This window comes from Dipteris shenzhenensis, chromosome 12 (assembly GCF_047967505.1).
Source record: "Dipteris shenzhenensis isolate YYH24624 ecotype China chromosome 12, Dip_SZ_1.0, whole genome shotgun sequence".
Classification (NCBI taxonomy): domain Eukaryota; kingdom Viridiplantae; phylum Streptophyta; class Polypodiopsida; order Gleicheniales; family Dipteridaceae; genus Dipteris; species Dipteris shenzhenensis.
In genome coordinates, this window is record NC_141607.1 from 18,546,211 (window position 1) to 18,562,263 (window position 16,053).

General features: G+C 39.1%; 1 protein-coding gene across 1 annotated transcript in view; it reads right to left on the bottom strand.

The window, feature by feature from the left end:
* Positions 1-12,951: 12,951 nt before the first annotated feature.
* LOC147895926 (arginyl-tRNA--protein transferase 2-like) overlaps positions 12,952-16,053 on the bottom strand; it is a 28,797-nt gene continuing 25,695 nt past the window's right edge. The window contains exons 6-7 of the mRNA XM_087382772.1: positions 13,826-14,102; positions 12,952-13,671 (exon numbers count right to left, since the gene is read on the bottom strand). Coding sequence (XP_087238898.1) covers positions 13,513-13,671; positions 13,826-14,102 — 436 coding nt within the window. The 3' untranslated portion in view covers positions 12,952-13,512. The remainder of the gene's footprint in view (positions 13,672-13,825; positions 14,103-16,053) is intronic.

A 16,053-nucleotide genomic window follows, 5' to 3' on the forward strand; every position in this document is an offset into this window, starting at 1 on the left:
AATTTCCAAGCATCATTGTGCATATTAGAAGGGACCTCTTTAGTCCCACAATCAAAATAGAAAGGCCAAAGTTGATTATACCAGTGATATTCGAGAAAACACATGAATGAGCATTTGTGATCCAACAAAAACTATTCTCATGACTTTTATAACTGCACATAAGGTACGGAAGTGTCATAACATCCGTTTTACCTATCTCAAAGGATCTTAATCTTCTTTCTTTAATAAACATTGTAATTTCCTCTTCATTCCATAGGATGGGGTCTTGAATTCATTTCCATAAATCCTCTTAATGGCTAATAATGCCATAATCTTTTGGAAACAAAAGTGGGGATTTGAGGTGATTTATCCAATTCTACCACAAAAAAATGTTAGTTTAAATACTCAAATTCATTCATGATGCATTCATCTTTGTACCATGGTTGAGAAGCATTCCAATAGGTCATTTTCTAAGACATAGAGCCTTGATCTTGTCTTTATGATGGGTATTAGGCATGATACCCAATATCTTACATACATAAGACCATGCTTTATACACTTATTAAATGGCCACAAATGGGTTAGGAGGAAGTGGGGGAATGCGATTAAGACCTTTAGAAAGAAACTCTTTTAACTTGGGATGATGGCATATAGATATATACGTGTTAAGGATATGTGACATTTTTAAGAATCCATCATTGAGAAAGGGGGCAAAGCATTTGCTTTGTATACATATGCAAGAAGTGTTTTGGGAAGTGGTAAAAGTGTCCAAAGGATGATAGAACCATTTGGTCATACTTGAAGTGTAAGAGCATGAAAAGCCAATATCATTGAAAATATATAGTTTCGAGGGATCAAACTTTTAACCTCCATCAAAATCCACCTTGGCTTTATAAACTCAAAAGCTTTAGAGGAGAAACATACATGAATGAACCTTTTGTAATAGACTTCATATCATTAACTTGAGTACTCAAAGTACATTGAGGGCCACCATATTTGCTTGGCTATGTTGGAGACATCATTGTATCTCTTGATTCCACACATGGGTCGCTTAGAGGAGTGGGATGATGACGATCCCTGTGAGTGGAGAATCTAAATTTCTTGAAAGATCCTCTAGAGGACTCAATGGCAAGGTCAAGCTTCAATTTTGTTCAATTATGTGAGCAAGAGGGGTATGGTTAATCTTGGGGAGGAGATGGGAACTTGGAGAGGAATGGGTTAGGTTGTGAGCCTCTTAAAGAAACTTCTCTTGAAACAAGTAGGACATAATGAGGCTGGTCGTGACCTCAAGAGGCAGGGAAGCAACCCATGCAATAAAGGCATAGAATTAAAATTTGGGGGACTCAAGTTTAAAAAGGTAATGGAGGTTGTGGATCATATACCAAAGAACTTGGTCTAGTCACATAGTCAACAAAGAACATCCAAACCCATCCTGAGTAGAACAATGACAATTGATATACGGCATATGGACATTCCAAAAGAGTCTTGACATACTTCTTGCTAGGTTTTTTAGTAGGGATTGCTTTGGTACAAAAATAGACACAATGGCTAGCACACTTGAAATGATCAAAAGTTTAGAGAGAAAACATGGGGAGGGTGAAATTAAGATCAGCAAAGAGGAAGATTTTGCCTTGCCACACGGACACCTTACATTGGTCTCAACAACATCAGAGGAAAGATTGCATAAGGTAATGAGAGACTCAAGAGTGAAAGGGGCACGGTGGGATAATGGTCTCAAAAGCGCAAAGCTTATGAACAAGTCTAATAGACTCCAACTCTACTTGATGAGGGGGAAGAAGAGGGATGAAAGATGCAAACTTGACAAAGGGATTATTATTAGAACTCTCAGATGAGGCAAAGTATTGGGTTAAGTTAGCTAAGGCTTCCTTTTTGGCTGGATTGAGACCATCAACATGGATAACTGAGTTAAGGGGAACATAAGAAACCTGGACTAGCATGGGAATCAAGGGTAGATTATTTACTAACAAGATCTTGTTGACAATGGAAGGGAGTGACTTGTGGTGAAAATCTACGTCCTAACCATCTAAAGTGTTGACGTCAATGAGTTGCCAAAGAAAGGAGTCGAATGTGGCATTTGCAATATGAGGTCCTTTCGGAAGGTCAAAAGTAATTATAACCAATCATTGATGGACACAATGCCAATAGTCGAGGGTGTGTCCTTTGCTTTTTCTTCCTTTTTGAATTATATTAGCTTTGAATGAAATTCGTTGCTAGGAAAGCATGCAAGAATGGTTTGAATGCCTTGTGTAGGAGGGGCACTGATGTCATCTTTGAAATCAAGACATTGTAGGAAATTGTTCCAAACATTCCTGCATGACCTGAAAAGAGTTTAGCGAGCAACGTGGCACATGGCAAACCCAACCAAGGGTTGCCAACATGACACATGATTAACGTACCCAAGGGTTAACAAGGTTTGGATGTGTGTGTGTTTAAAAAATAAAGCTTTTTCCAACATAGCACGTGAACGTCAAATAAGAATGGATAAGAAACATTTCATTACATGGTTGCATATTCAATATGTAAAAATGGGTACCAAAAGTGTCGAATCCATCAAGTAGTCCAATCTCCAAGGTCAAGGTCCACTTACCTACCACCATGTTTATAAACCATATGTTAGAACAATATAGCTTAATTTGGGAAGATCGGTAATGCCTATGCTCCCTAGCTTGTTATCACTTCACCTTGGAGCAAGAACAACGCTTCACCTAGGAACAAGAACAACTCTTGAGATTCTAAATTTAATGAACAAGCAAAATTAAACGGGGTAATGCAAGCCCAAGTGAAAATAAAAGATGAATGAATTTAATAAGGGGGGTAATCCACATCCAAGAACATACCATATTGAATGAATTTAATTATTTGCCAAGGGGGGTAGTCTAAAGCCTTGAAATAAATTAGGGAGAAATGAAAGAATGAATTGGTAAAAGTATCGAATAAGTAATAACAAAAAAGGAAGATCTCCCAAAGAAGTAGTAGGGAGCATAAGGAGGCATGAAGGGAAGCAAGGGTAGCAACAAGCAAGGAAGCTAAGGAAGGGTAGAATGCAAGGTGAACCTGAAGTAGCAAGGAAGGAGCCATGTGTAATGTTGATGGTGTTTGCACACAGCAGGTAGAGGGGATGAAGACATAAAGTCAGCAATGCGGTAGGGAGATTCAATCGTAGCATGCAAATGGGCAAGAGGTAATGATGTGAAGGTTTAAAAGGAGGTGAACCTTCTTCAACGCTAAGAATGTGCATGGGCATTAAAAGAATTATAGACGTTAGTGAAGTGGTTAATTTTTAAAGGGGTTTGGGTCCCAATTGTGAGTAGTTAGTTGAATTTGTGAGGCTTATAGAGAGAGATAAACTAGGTTGTGGCGGTAGGTAGCTCTTTCATCTTTGAGAACGTAACCACTAACTTGAAACTAAACCTAAATCATAGCATTTTATTAAAATTTTAAAGAACAAAATGAACAACTAAAAATATGGATATGAGACACAACACAGTAAAGGACCTGATCCTCCCTGCAAATGTCAGGGGTGGTGATTTATTATTGACTTGGTGATGGCCATATTGTTTGTGCAATTTGAGAATTGAAGCCCAACAAATACATGAATAAGATGATGCTCATAAGATCTCATAACTATTCCTCATTGCATTCTATACAATATTGTCACATGGACTACAATCATGCAAATAAAAGTGTCGATATCTTTCAATCTTGCATCTAGCTTGCATTTACTTGCTCCCTCACATCGAGAACATGCATAAAAGAGAGGAATATTGTAAGAATCTAGATTGAAAACAAGCAATTTTGAAAGGATGAGCAATTGCAAATATTTGTATGATAATATATAATATAGCTAGGGATTTTGTGAATTGCAAAAGACAAGGCACAAGGAAGTAGAGCAAGTTTTGAAGGACACAAGGATCTCTCAGGTTTGAGAACCAATAGGTGGACCTGTTTGCATAGTTTCCAAGAATGCTGGTGTTTAGGTTTATGATCTGCAATTCCCTTCTATTAATAGTGGCCATCAAAGTCATGATAGTCAAAACTTGTGTACATTTTTGATACAATACTTTCCACATAAAGCTTTGACTTACGTTTTGAATAACTATACCATCCTCCAACCCCTCTCATTAGGTCACCTCTTACACCCTCACATTTGCATTGCTTTCCAAAATCAATTATTGTCCCACTGCAATGTTCCATGGTCTCCAGCAATTGGTGGACTACACAACACAGTCTACAGTAGCTTTGGGAGACTCAATGGCAAAAATTTGAGATCACAAGAATAAAAAGCCCTAAGGATTTGGCATTTTTTATGCTTTCTATTCCATTGGACTCTGAAGTGGACTCTGAAGTAGAGTACTTGTACACACAAATGTTATGTAAAGCTAGACCGCAATACTGAAGGATCTTGTCCGAAAAAATTATGCGCTCTCATTTTTACCTTGCTCTTCATATAGAATGAACGTTTGCAGCTCATGCTCATCTTTGATTTCTACCCATCTTGCAGGACCAAATCCTACAATCTACATTCACAAAGATGGATCCCTCACTTAGGAGCTATTAAGCTAAATCTCATCATGCACGCATGACCAAAGATTGAAGAAATGTACCTTATGCATCAAACATAGACGCATTGAAAAGGGGATGAATGTTGATTTCATCCTGCTACATAGATCTCAAAAAAACTCTACATGCAGTTTTCTCAGTCGCAGCTAGCATATGGGATTCTTGTAAGCTAAAGCCTATCAATTTTTTGAATAGAAAGTTTGTGCTTGCTCAACATGTTGAACCTAACTAGTTGATAGTGCGTTGCATAAATTTGTATTAGAGAAAAGATAGACAGCTTCATCTCCTTGCCTCCTCAGATGATAGTCATTTGAATGTTCCATTTTGCTACATTTAGCATCATAAATTAGAGATCCTGCCTATAATCACTGATGGAGATAATGAACACGTGGAGGATCAATACAAACACATTGATAGCACCCTATACCAGTTGTCTTGAGTACCATGCTTTTGTATAACAAAAGCAAGCGGGAAAATTACATGTTTCATGAGCAGGCTAAGACTAGGATCCTTGATTTCTTCTAGCTTTCCTCACTATATATATATACTAAGATTACAACAATTTGGTTTAGGCCACATATAAGAAGGGGGAACAAGAGGGGGGGAGGGGGGGTTATCAAATTAGGTTAGAATAATTTCCCTCAATTCAATTAAAGTGTATAAGGGGCGACGGGGTAAACACATACCATTAAAACACATTAATTACCATTAATCCAAATCATTCACTATTGGTTACAAAATTATAAAAAGAGGGAATCTTACCATAATTGAAAATCCATTAGTATCTACTTATTTACACAAAATCTTTATAGTATAAGGGAAATATTTATCACTGTGGCTGATAAAAGAACCAACCTCATATGGGATGTTCTAGCACACAGAGGGTAAGTGAAAAGATGATGATGTGCTTGTGTGTATGTGTCATGAATGATTTTTTCAAGTTAGTAGCTAAACTTGTATATTGGCATTGAAAGTTAGTATGCCCTAATAAAAATAAATGTTCCAAATATTCACCAAGATTTGAAATTTTTATGCAAAAAAATTTAAAGTTTCGCTAGGATCTACATTTTCCTTCAAATTTTAAAAGAAAAAATATAAAAAAGTACTACATTCTACTAATATTGTGAAACTAAAAAAATGATCTTGAAAACTTTCACCAAGATTTTATATTAATATATAAGCATAGCTTTGATAAAAACATCCCTAGTGTGTGTGGTTGTGTAATCGGTGGGATATGAGTGTGTGTAGATTAGAAGTAATTTATATAGTGGTAGTGTGTGTGTGTGTGTGTGTGTGTGCAAGGGCTTTTTTTTGGTTATGGTATTTTTTATGCAGGAGAACATTTTTTTTCAGGGGTGGTTTTCCTAGTCAAACATGAGTTACAACCAGTTGTTGCTTTAAATGATAGTCAAGGTAGATGAATGATTATCCAATGTCTTATACAGGGGTCCAAGTTTTTGAATTTGCATCGGTCTATGCGCCACAATCCTCTCACAACAGAGGTTTGATTTGGGCTGATATGCAAAGTTATTCCTAGAAACAACATGCCTTCATTTGTGGAGATTTTAACAATGCTCCTCAACCAGGTGACAATACTTCAAGTCACACTCACATGTTAGCTTATGAGCTTCAGCATTGGTCTACTTTATTGATTCACCTTCCTCTTATTGATCTGTGGAAAGAATCACATCCTATGATGCTTGGTTACACATTTCAACACAATACTCAGTCAGTTTATCGGGCTCGGTTGGATCGATGGTATAGAGTTGATGATCCTCAGCACTATGATTTTCTCACTGTCACTTTATGGGTAGATTACACTTTCACACATTTTGAATATGCCCCTTTGTGGTTGAGGATTGGTCTCCATGAGATACCCGATGACAGGCTTGTGCACTAAAGATTGCTTAGTGTCAACAATAGCTATTTGGAGCATGAAGCATATAAGGCTCTGGTTAAATATATGGTTCAGCCATTATCTCAATAGGCTGCCATTAGCATTGATTTTTCTTGGGAAGCTTTTGTTACATGAATGCAGGTAGTCAACAATGTTGCTCAGGCAAAATCTCAGTGTCAGTCTTTGACATAGCTAAGTCACTTCAAAAATCTTTCTTCTCAGGAAAATCAAATTTTATATTAGGCATGATATTATTTGCAATGTAATGACAATAGGAAAATTGCCGAATGGGAGACACGTGTGTGACAGAGAGCTTTTTTGGATAAAGGCTGCTCCTCTAAAGCATTTTTTAAAGGGCTGCATTATAGAAGGTCTTCACAAAATATTTGCAGGGCTTTTTTATTGGATGGTGTTTGGACTTCTTCTAGGGCACAGCTTGTGTTCGACATTTTTCCTCTCAGTTTGGGAAAGCCGATTTACCTTTGCAGAGGTCCATTTCAGCAAGGGAAACATTATTATAGCATGTCTCTCCAATTGTCTCACCGGCACAGGCCTTGGATTTGGAAGCTCCTTTCACTAAAAGAGAGTTAAGTGATGCTATTAAATCATGTGGTAGATGGAAATCTCCTGGCTGGGATGGCTTAACAATAGAATTTGTCTTGGCCTTTTGGGATCTACTGAAAATGCCTTTGCTTTAATTGATTAATACTGCTTGGCAAAATCAATATATGCCAGATTCTTGGAAGAAAGGGTTGGTCAAACTTCTTCCCAGACACCAATTTAGTTATCCTCTATGTTGGATGATTACTCATCGTCAACAGAACTGATTGGGTTCTTGCCAATTAAAGAAAAAGGTTGAATATTGAAAGTTAGCCACTTGGCCTTTGCATGTCCGGGCTCCAATTTGTTCAATCCATTTTGGTGGCCTACATTCAATTCTATTTGGCTTTGATCTTTTTTAGCAAAGGGGATCTTGCCTCCTTTATGTCCATCATCATGTAAATCTTCTGGCGTTCCAAACATGGTAGGAAAAGCTTGTGCTTGCTTCTGATATATCAGTTATGTTCGCCAAAGATGCATGGATAGTTGAATATTCTTAATATCCATGTGCATATTTTTGCTCATAAGGGGAAAATGATACTACAATTTCTACATGGTGATCACCATTAGGATGCTATAATGTGTTTTTTGCTACTACAAATCACCACCCCTACTTTTGGTTCCTGGTGCCTACTCAATGGGACTTCCTTTGGGTCATATTGAAGACAAGGCCAGAGGTTGGACCCTTGTTTCTCGAATGTTTTTGGATTGGAAGCATATTCTTTTGCATTTGGCTTGGCATGGCCGTGACTCATTGCAGGGTAACTCTTTGAGAGCTGAGAGCATCCACTGGTCTCACAGATTTTTTCCCCACTGTTAGCTTTGCAAGAGCCGTGACATTCATATTTCGTTAATTTGAAAGGAATCTCTTCTGTGGCTCATGTCATTCATGATGATGGCACTCTCCTTTCCTTTCCTTTGGCTATAGGAAAGTATGGTTTAGGGATGCATTATCGTCCTGTATGGTAGGCTATTATACATATGCTCCTACCTTTTCAGCTAGTACTGCCTCTAGAGCTTCAGGATTGGACTCTTCTTTCAACACACTCATCCTTTTAAGGCAATCCCATATTACAATGCCCTCTTGATATAAAGTTCTATTGTCTCCACCTTGGGTTTCAGCTAGGGCAAATCAGATTTGGTGATTGGATCGTCCAACCAAATGGTGGCAAAAAAGATCGAGTCAGATTTGGCATTCCAAGGTCCCTCTTGGTGCATTTTGTTGGGGGTTCTCCTGTTTGGACAGCTTCTAGCACACCGATGTATTGCTCCAACTATTTGTCATTGTTGTTTGGCTCCGAGGGAGTCTGTGTCTCATATTTTTTGGCACTGCCTTGAAACCTGTGACTTCTTGGGCCTCCTTCGACATCAATTGCGATTGAGATTTCCTCATGCTACCTTCAACAAGTTTTTTTGGCTTTTTGGGATTTATCCTCACTGATCGGAGTTTGAGTTGTTCTTTTCCTAGGTTCACTACTGGGCACTTTGGACTCTCTAGAAAGATAGAAACCACAAAGTCTTTAGTGATCCTCTGGTTTTTATTTTTCTTTTCTTTCATCACTCCTTGTAGCAATCTCTCTTTAATTGCCTGCAAACGCATTACATAGACTCTAATGTTGTATACTTGTCCTAAAGTGAGATTTTCTCTTGATGTACTTTTCAGCTTCCCAGTTTAGGACAACTCCATTGTAATATAAAGCATCAAAAATTTTACCCCAAAAAAATGTTTTTGTGTGTGTGTGTGTGTGTGTGTGTGTGTGTGTGAAGATGCTCGGATGCCCATGTGTGCACGAGCACACTTTTGGGAAAGATGGCGATGCCGTCTTGTCCAAAAGCCCACCCATGGATGCATGAGTGCCCAAACTTTACACACACACACACACACACACACATGCATGCGCGCACACCCCACATAGATTTTTAAAAAGATCATACACACACACACACACACACGCACACCCCACATAGATTTTTAAAAAGATCATACACAACACTGTTTGATTTTTATTTACAAAAGATTGTCTTCCTTTGCCTTAGCTATGTTTTTAATGATCATCGTTGTATTGTTCTAGAGCTAGGTTTGCTTCAGTAGCCACATCAATTTTTTCTTCTATATCTCTATCGTGCTCGAGTGTAAGTAGAGCTAGCACCTCCCGTATGAATCTAGGCATAGGGGGATCTTCCATCTCTAAAATCACTATGCATTAGTATGCTAGTTCTACGGGGAAAAAAGAGGGGAAAAATGGGTTCCCATGGACCTTATTTTGAAGATCCATTTCCTTCTCGTTTGATATTTTTTATAGTGTTTAGGACCTAAGAATTTACAAATTCTATACAACCTATGTCTGAATGTGAAATCACTACTGTGATATTGTAAGAAGAGACTACAAGGCACCCACTGCAATTCCTCCAGGTGCAGTTGGACAAGGTATTGGCTGATACAATTATCCATATACTCTGTGGCATCACCAAAAAGGTCCTTGTACTTTTTTACTATCTTGATCAAGTCTATCTCGTGATCAAAAATTTGTAGAACTCCTCTCTTCTCACATGACGAGTGGTTGCCACAAAATTGTGGTATACTTTGCATGAGGTAGCCATTAGAGGTGTCTATGAAGGTGGTATGAGATGTACTAAGGAAGGTGTTGTGTAGGTGACAAGTGCAATAAAGACTAGATTAAGCTCTAAGGTCTGCATACATACTCTAGACTTATTAAAAAATTCATTCATAGTCAAAATATACTTTTTGTTCTTTTTTTGCTAAAACTTTGAGTCTACTTTAGAAAATTAAATCTCACCAAACAAAATTGTCAACAAAATGGGCAATAAAATGTATTAACTTGTCCATCACACATTTAAAAACCAAAATTTCAAAATTATTACCATGATTAGATATATAATATATTTTCTATAGTTTGGCAAGACACACTTTCCCAAAATTAATCACATTTCAATAGACCAAAAAACAATATAGACTCAATGCCTAGAATCCAAAATTGTCATTCAAGAGTTCTATATTCACATGTGATGTCACAAAAAATCTATTAAATTTATTTAATCAAAGTATGAATGGCCAAGATACAAGGAGCCTTCCATTTATTGAGCATTGTTGTTGCTTCAAGCCACCTCGTTACCTCGATTCAATGTAAAGAAAAACTCTAAGTCATCAAAGGTGATAGCAATGTATTCTTGAATGTGCTTTAAGGTCCAACTATTTGTAACCTCAATATATTGGATTTCACCATTTGGCATACATATCTCTATCTTTTTTGTGTCCATTATAGCATAATCCATGTGCCATGATTACTTTTCCAACATCTATAAGCATATCTCATATAATAAATTCCACGCACAACTTGATAACTTGTTATTAAACTTTCCTTATTAACTACACATCTAAAATTATCTCCTTTCTGAAAACAAGTTCTCTTACATACCACTTCAACCAAGTATAAGAGATTATCAAGAAATTCCTCTACCAAGACTTCGCATACCCAAAAGGTCTTAATTTTGTTAATAAGGACTTATTTGAAGCATGGGATAAATACAATGGAAAGAAACCAACTCAAACCAATAGATTTCACAAGTAAATTCACTGATGATTGAATATCTAACTTCATCTTCATCCTAAATGCATATACAAGAATGGATTAGGAAGAGTCCCTTAGTACTTGATAGCATGCCTTATAGAAATGAACACTCTGAGAAGATGAACTCCCCAATGCATAAATGGAAAAATTGAAATGTTCCGGTGACACTCTCTAAGGGTTGGCTTTCAACTTTGGTGGAAGGAAATATGTCTACATAAGACCAAGCAATGATAAGCAAGACGTCAATATGCTAACCAATCTCTCTCTCTCTCTCTCTCTCTCTCTCTCTCTCCGCACTTGTATGTCCTAGGTACATAAAGGCTAATTTCAAAGAGCTGTTCAAGAATGTACTTGTCTGCAACACCTGTTAGCCAAGGTCAACACCTCATATGCATCTCTAGGCATTTATTTTCATGGCTCCTAGAGCACAGAGACCAAGTCATCAGTAATACCCCTAGACAAGGGACATCTGGTTGTATCAAGTTTTGTTTGGTCCCATGGGTCATTTTGGTCCCCTGCAGACATTAATACTCTCTCTCTCTCTCTCTCTCTCTCTCTCTCTCTCTCTCGCTCACACACCTCTCATACTCTCTCAATCTCTCTCTTCCACACAGGTCAATATGGCTGTCTCTGTCAACGCACGCATACATACACACTAGAATGGACAAATGAATTGCCATAATGCAAAAATGACAAGGTAAATGATGCATAAATATACATACAATGTGAAGGAAAGCAAGCTCGATTTGTAGAATCCAAATTTATATCTCGAGCGATGCACACATATTGAACCCTACTTGAGACCTTTTTTTATTCTTTAAAACCCAATAATACGACCCTTCCAATGCTTCTCTTTCTTTGCTTTGTCCTTTCTTGAAACCTTGTATGGACCCATTCTACAAAGATATTAGCCTAAACTCTTAAGCAACCCAAGCATCATTTTTGTCCTTCAAATTTGTGACATACACAAGATTGATTGAAGTAATAGCTTTGATGTAGAATAAGGTGAATTCTTGGAAGAGGTTGACAGGAGGAAGAGGTTTGTCAAGATTATACTCCACACAAGAAGAGCCCTTTTTGTGCAAGCCAACCTCGTGGGAGAATGGGATAGTTTGAGAGGACTTTTGGGAGGTGTTTGGGGGTGAGCACTTGTGCTCTATTCCACGAGAATATATTCCAAAAAGGGATAGAGAAGGTAAGGGCAAACAATAAAATCAAGAGAAAAATGCCAAGAGAGAGAAGGTAGCTAGAGTGGCCCAAGAAGAGAGGTGTATGGAGCTAGACATGAAAGAAAAAGGTTTGACATGAAGCAAGTACATCAAGAATAAGGCATAAGAGCATGGGATTGTTCGAGGCGTTGGATTGGAGAGGTAGTGAGTATGAACCAACATTGTATTGTCATGATCGCCAGGGCTCTACATCAAGGTGCACTAAGTAGGTTGCAACAAAAAGACAAAGGAATGTAGTTGCCTTTTCATTAGTAGAAATTATGTTTAGATACATTATGAGAGATGATCTCTTTTGATCCATGACATGTGCTATACTTTTCCCACTCATGCCACATTTTATGAGCTCCAATCAATCCTCTTGAGAAAACTAAAAGAACATAAACACCGTCTTTACCTTGTTTGCCAAGAATTTTGTTTAAGCCCTTTATGTTTGGATCATAGTATAGGTTTAATTAATTTATACCTTTTACCACGCACATTATAGTGCTACTTCAAAGAGTTTGCTATAGGCATTTTGACTTTCTACGTCTTATGCTTCAGCTACCACAAAAAACAAATGTTTGGTGCAAAGTTGGAAAGTATAGGCATCAATTCTTAAGGGGCTTTTCACTTGTTTTATGCAAGTTGGCAAGTATATGCATCAATTGTTAAGAGGATTTCACTTATTTCTTTCATGCAAGGCCTGTGCGCATTGTAGAATGCTAGGAAATCCTTGACATATGAAGATAGACCCCTTGAAATACCATTAAAGCTGGACATGTACATAATAAACCCTGCAAGAATCCCCCTCTCTTTACATATGTCCAAGCGTTTTAAAAAGTCTCTTTTTGGCAGTTACATGATAGATGCGGAGTTTGTAATTGTACTTGCCTTACAAAATCTACTGATTACTTGAAAATTCCTTTTTGCTATTACTAAATTGTGCATGTCTTCTCAGTTGTTTTATGTGATTATTGTTGTATTTTCCATTATAATTGCTGATAGCTAAGGTTGGTGTAGCCACCATTCGTGAGTATTGATCAATGTACACTTGCAATTTCTATGGATTTCATCCATGTTGCTATTGGTGCTTCGATTTAAATTTCTTAACGTACAACCCTTTCTTGGACTATCTCAAGGCATTTAAAGTAATATTGTCATTTGGATGGTCAGTGGTGTGCTTGCACAATTTGCATTTGATTTGTGTGTAGATTTCAAACCTCCAAGGGGATCCAGCAGTTGTGTTTTGGATTCCCAAAACTCAATTTCATAGAAAATGTGCAAACATCCTGCCAGCCCCTTCCATTGTAACTTTATCAGGATTCAGGGCAAAGACAGCTTCTTGTTGAACTCTCTATCCTCAGGTTTTTGTGTTGCAGCCGTGGAATCTTCATGCTTCCCATTAATAGTCAAACTGGAATCTTGAGATGAGATCTTATGTTTCACAAAGCATGACCAAAGAAATGAAGTCAGTCCAGAACAAAGTCATGTTATACACAACAGAAGGCGCTGAAAACCAGCTATTTGCTACAGTTCAAACTGGACACAGCCTTTGTTCCACTGCTATAGGGTATATTATCATGGACATATGTATTGGGCTGAGAGACAGCCATAAATATTTGTCAGACATATTTTCCATGACTCCAGTGCCCTCATGTCATTCTCGCGAAATGTGATTGTCTGATATCTTCATGAACCTAGGGGTATATGCCATTCTTGCTGCTAACTTGGGGCCAACAACTTGTGAGTACTTGCGAAGGTTGCATGCCAATGCATTTATATGCTTTTGTGGCACATCTGTCAGTGCTTGTAGATGCTTCACAAGGATAATCAAAATGAGCAAATGAAACATAACAAAGGACTTCAAACAAGTAACTAAGAAGCAAGACATAGATCTGTTCAAAAAGAAAATTACATTGAAAGGGTATGTCAGTTCATCTTTATAGCCCATGCAACAGCCAAATAATTACCTTGAAATGCAGGTATCGATTGCCTAGCTTCAGTAGAACATTGTCGACATCTTTGGACCCATTACTGCTACTAGAAAACTCATAATTTTGAGCTGCTCCACTTGGTCTTTGAATCTCTACTTCACAAAGAACTCTCTGTCTTGGCTCGTCATTGGGTTCATTTTCTGTGAGCGAGTCTTTGGCAGAACTCTGCAATGCAGAAGCATTCAAATAATTTGACAGGCAGACATAGAGTTTCTTGTCAAGCAAGGGGCGAGCAATGTCAAATGGAACCCATCTGCATCAGATAAACCCATTTAAGGTCAACTCTTGAAAGCTAAGAATGAATTTTAGAGACCTGACTATCCTCAATACTTCTCCTAGCCCCATTTCTCCTTTCTTCAAACCCCAAAATTCCTCACATTGCATACCTACCCTACTCTCACCCATCTCTACCTTAGGTTGCAAAACTCATATGGGCACCTTCGCTGATCATGTGATTCTGTAGCTTCTGTTTTCTGCTGCATATTCACTCTCGCTGCATGTCCTCCACAGTTTGTATTGACCCTTTATCTATGTTTATCTCCACAACACATCATATACCTATCAAGAATCTAAAATAGAATAGCCTTTGGATGAGTAGTTTTTAGTTTTCTCTTTGAAGGATGAACCCCCGCTTAAACCCCAGTTTTATCGATAGTGCCCCATATGATTGTAGACTGCTGTCAAGAAAAAAAATTGCCAGTAATAACACCCCCCACTAAAAATTCTCATCTAATCACATAAATTTAGAACTGAGGTATGGGCTGCTCAAGCTCCCCTCCAACAAACCTCCTTCCCTCCCCTGCCTCCCTTCGCACCATCCTCTCCCATGCCTCCCTTCACGCCATCCCCTCCTCGCTGTCCTCTCCTACTCCGCCTCCCTTCATGCCATCCCACCTTCCCCCCCTTGTGCTGCCCTCACCTGCTTGTGGGCAGACCGCTCCTTTCTGCTGGTTGGGCCAGCTGCACCAGCATTTCCTGGGCTTCAGCCTTTTCTGCGCTGAAGAAAGGCTGGAGCCCCTTGCTTTCCCTTCCTTGGGGCTAGGACATCAGCTTCTGGCTGCCATCTCTGCCCCCTTGCCCCTCCTTTGCTCCCTTTCAAGCTGCCTTTGACAGCCCACGAAGGCCGTTTTGGGGTGTCTGTATTTTGCCAAAAACCCCCTTACTTTTCCCTCTTTCTATCCCTCCTCTTTTCTTTCCCATTCATCCCTTCCTCTGGCCCTTTCCCCTTCAGGCTGCCTAAACAGCCAAGCCTTCCGTTCCACCTTTCCCCTCTTCTCCATTCTTTGCTAGCAAGGAAAGCTCTTGTTTTGATTTTAAGGAATGTAATCTTGGTAGTGACCTTTTCTGGTCTGGCTAGAGGGGCTCTCATGGAAGCTCCCTTGACACCCCAACTATTTGAATTTCCCTCTCCCCAGAAGAGAAGCAGCAGTTGCAGATAGCCGTACAATCCCTTCAAGACAGCAATTGGGGGCCGCATTGTAGGCGTTAGGCCCTCTCACAGCCAGGTTCAAGATTGGATCCAAGCAACTTTGGCACTAGAGGTTTCAGCCTGATATTAGGCGAGGGCGCTGTCTCCTCCAAAGGAGAGGTCTGGAGATATGCTCTCCAACATTGGGTAGGAGCGGGGGTGTGTGCAGTAGCCCAGACTCTAGCCCCATAGGTGTTTGATCTGCACCCGCTAGTCCACAACAGCACGCACCTTTCTAGAGATGGCTTACAAAGAGCCTCTCGGATGTGGACTCTTGGACTACTGTTGGAGGAGACGTCAACAACCTAGAGTTTGACGAGGACAAGCATAGAGGAACCTCTTTCTTGGTGATTCCATCAATAAAGCATAGCACATTGGACCAATTTGCTTAGTCTCTCTGAGAGGGATAGAGAGCACTAAGAACATGACTCAACTTCCATAGAGACACTCAGGGTGCAGGATCCTACCTCGCAGTGGCTTACAAACAATACAAGAGTGCGTGGCTTGACCTCCAAGCCACAAAGATCTACACACTAGAGTTATCTTATCACTCCTCCAAGGCGTGCAAGGAGATAGGATAACTAGATACCAAACCACTGGTCCTCGCTCAATAAAAACCTAGTTGCAGAGGCTACGAGATGAGAGTGGCCACATTTGCTCAAATCCCTAGGAGACTTCAGAGGTGACCGCCTCCTTCTATTGATAGCTTTTTAACACAGAGGAGGAGTCACACGTT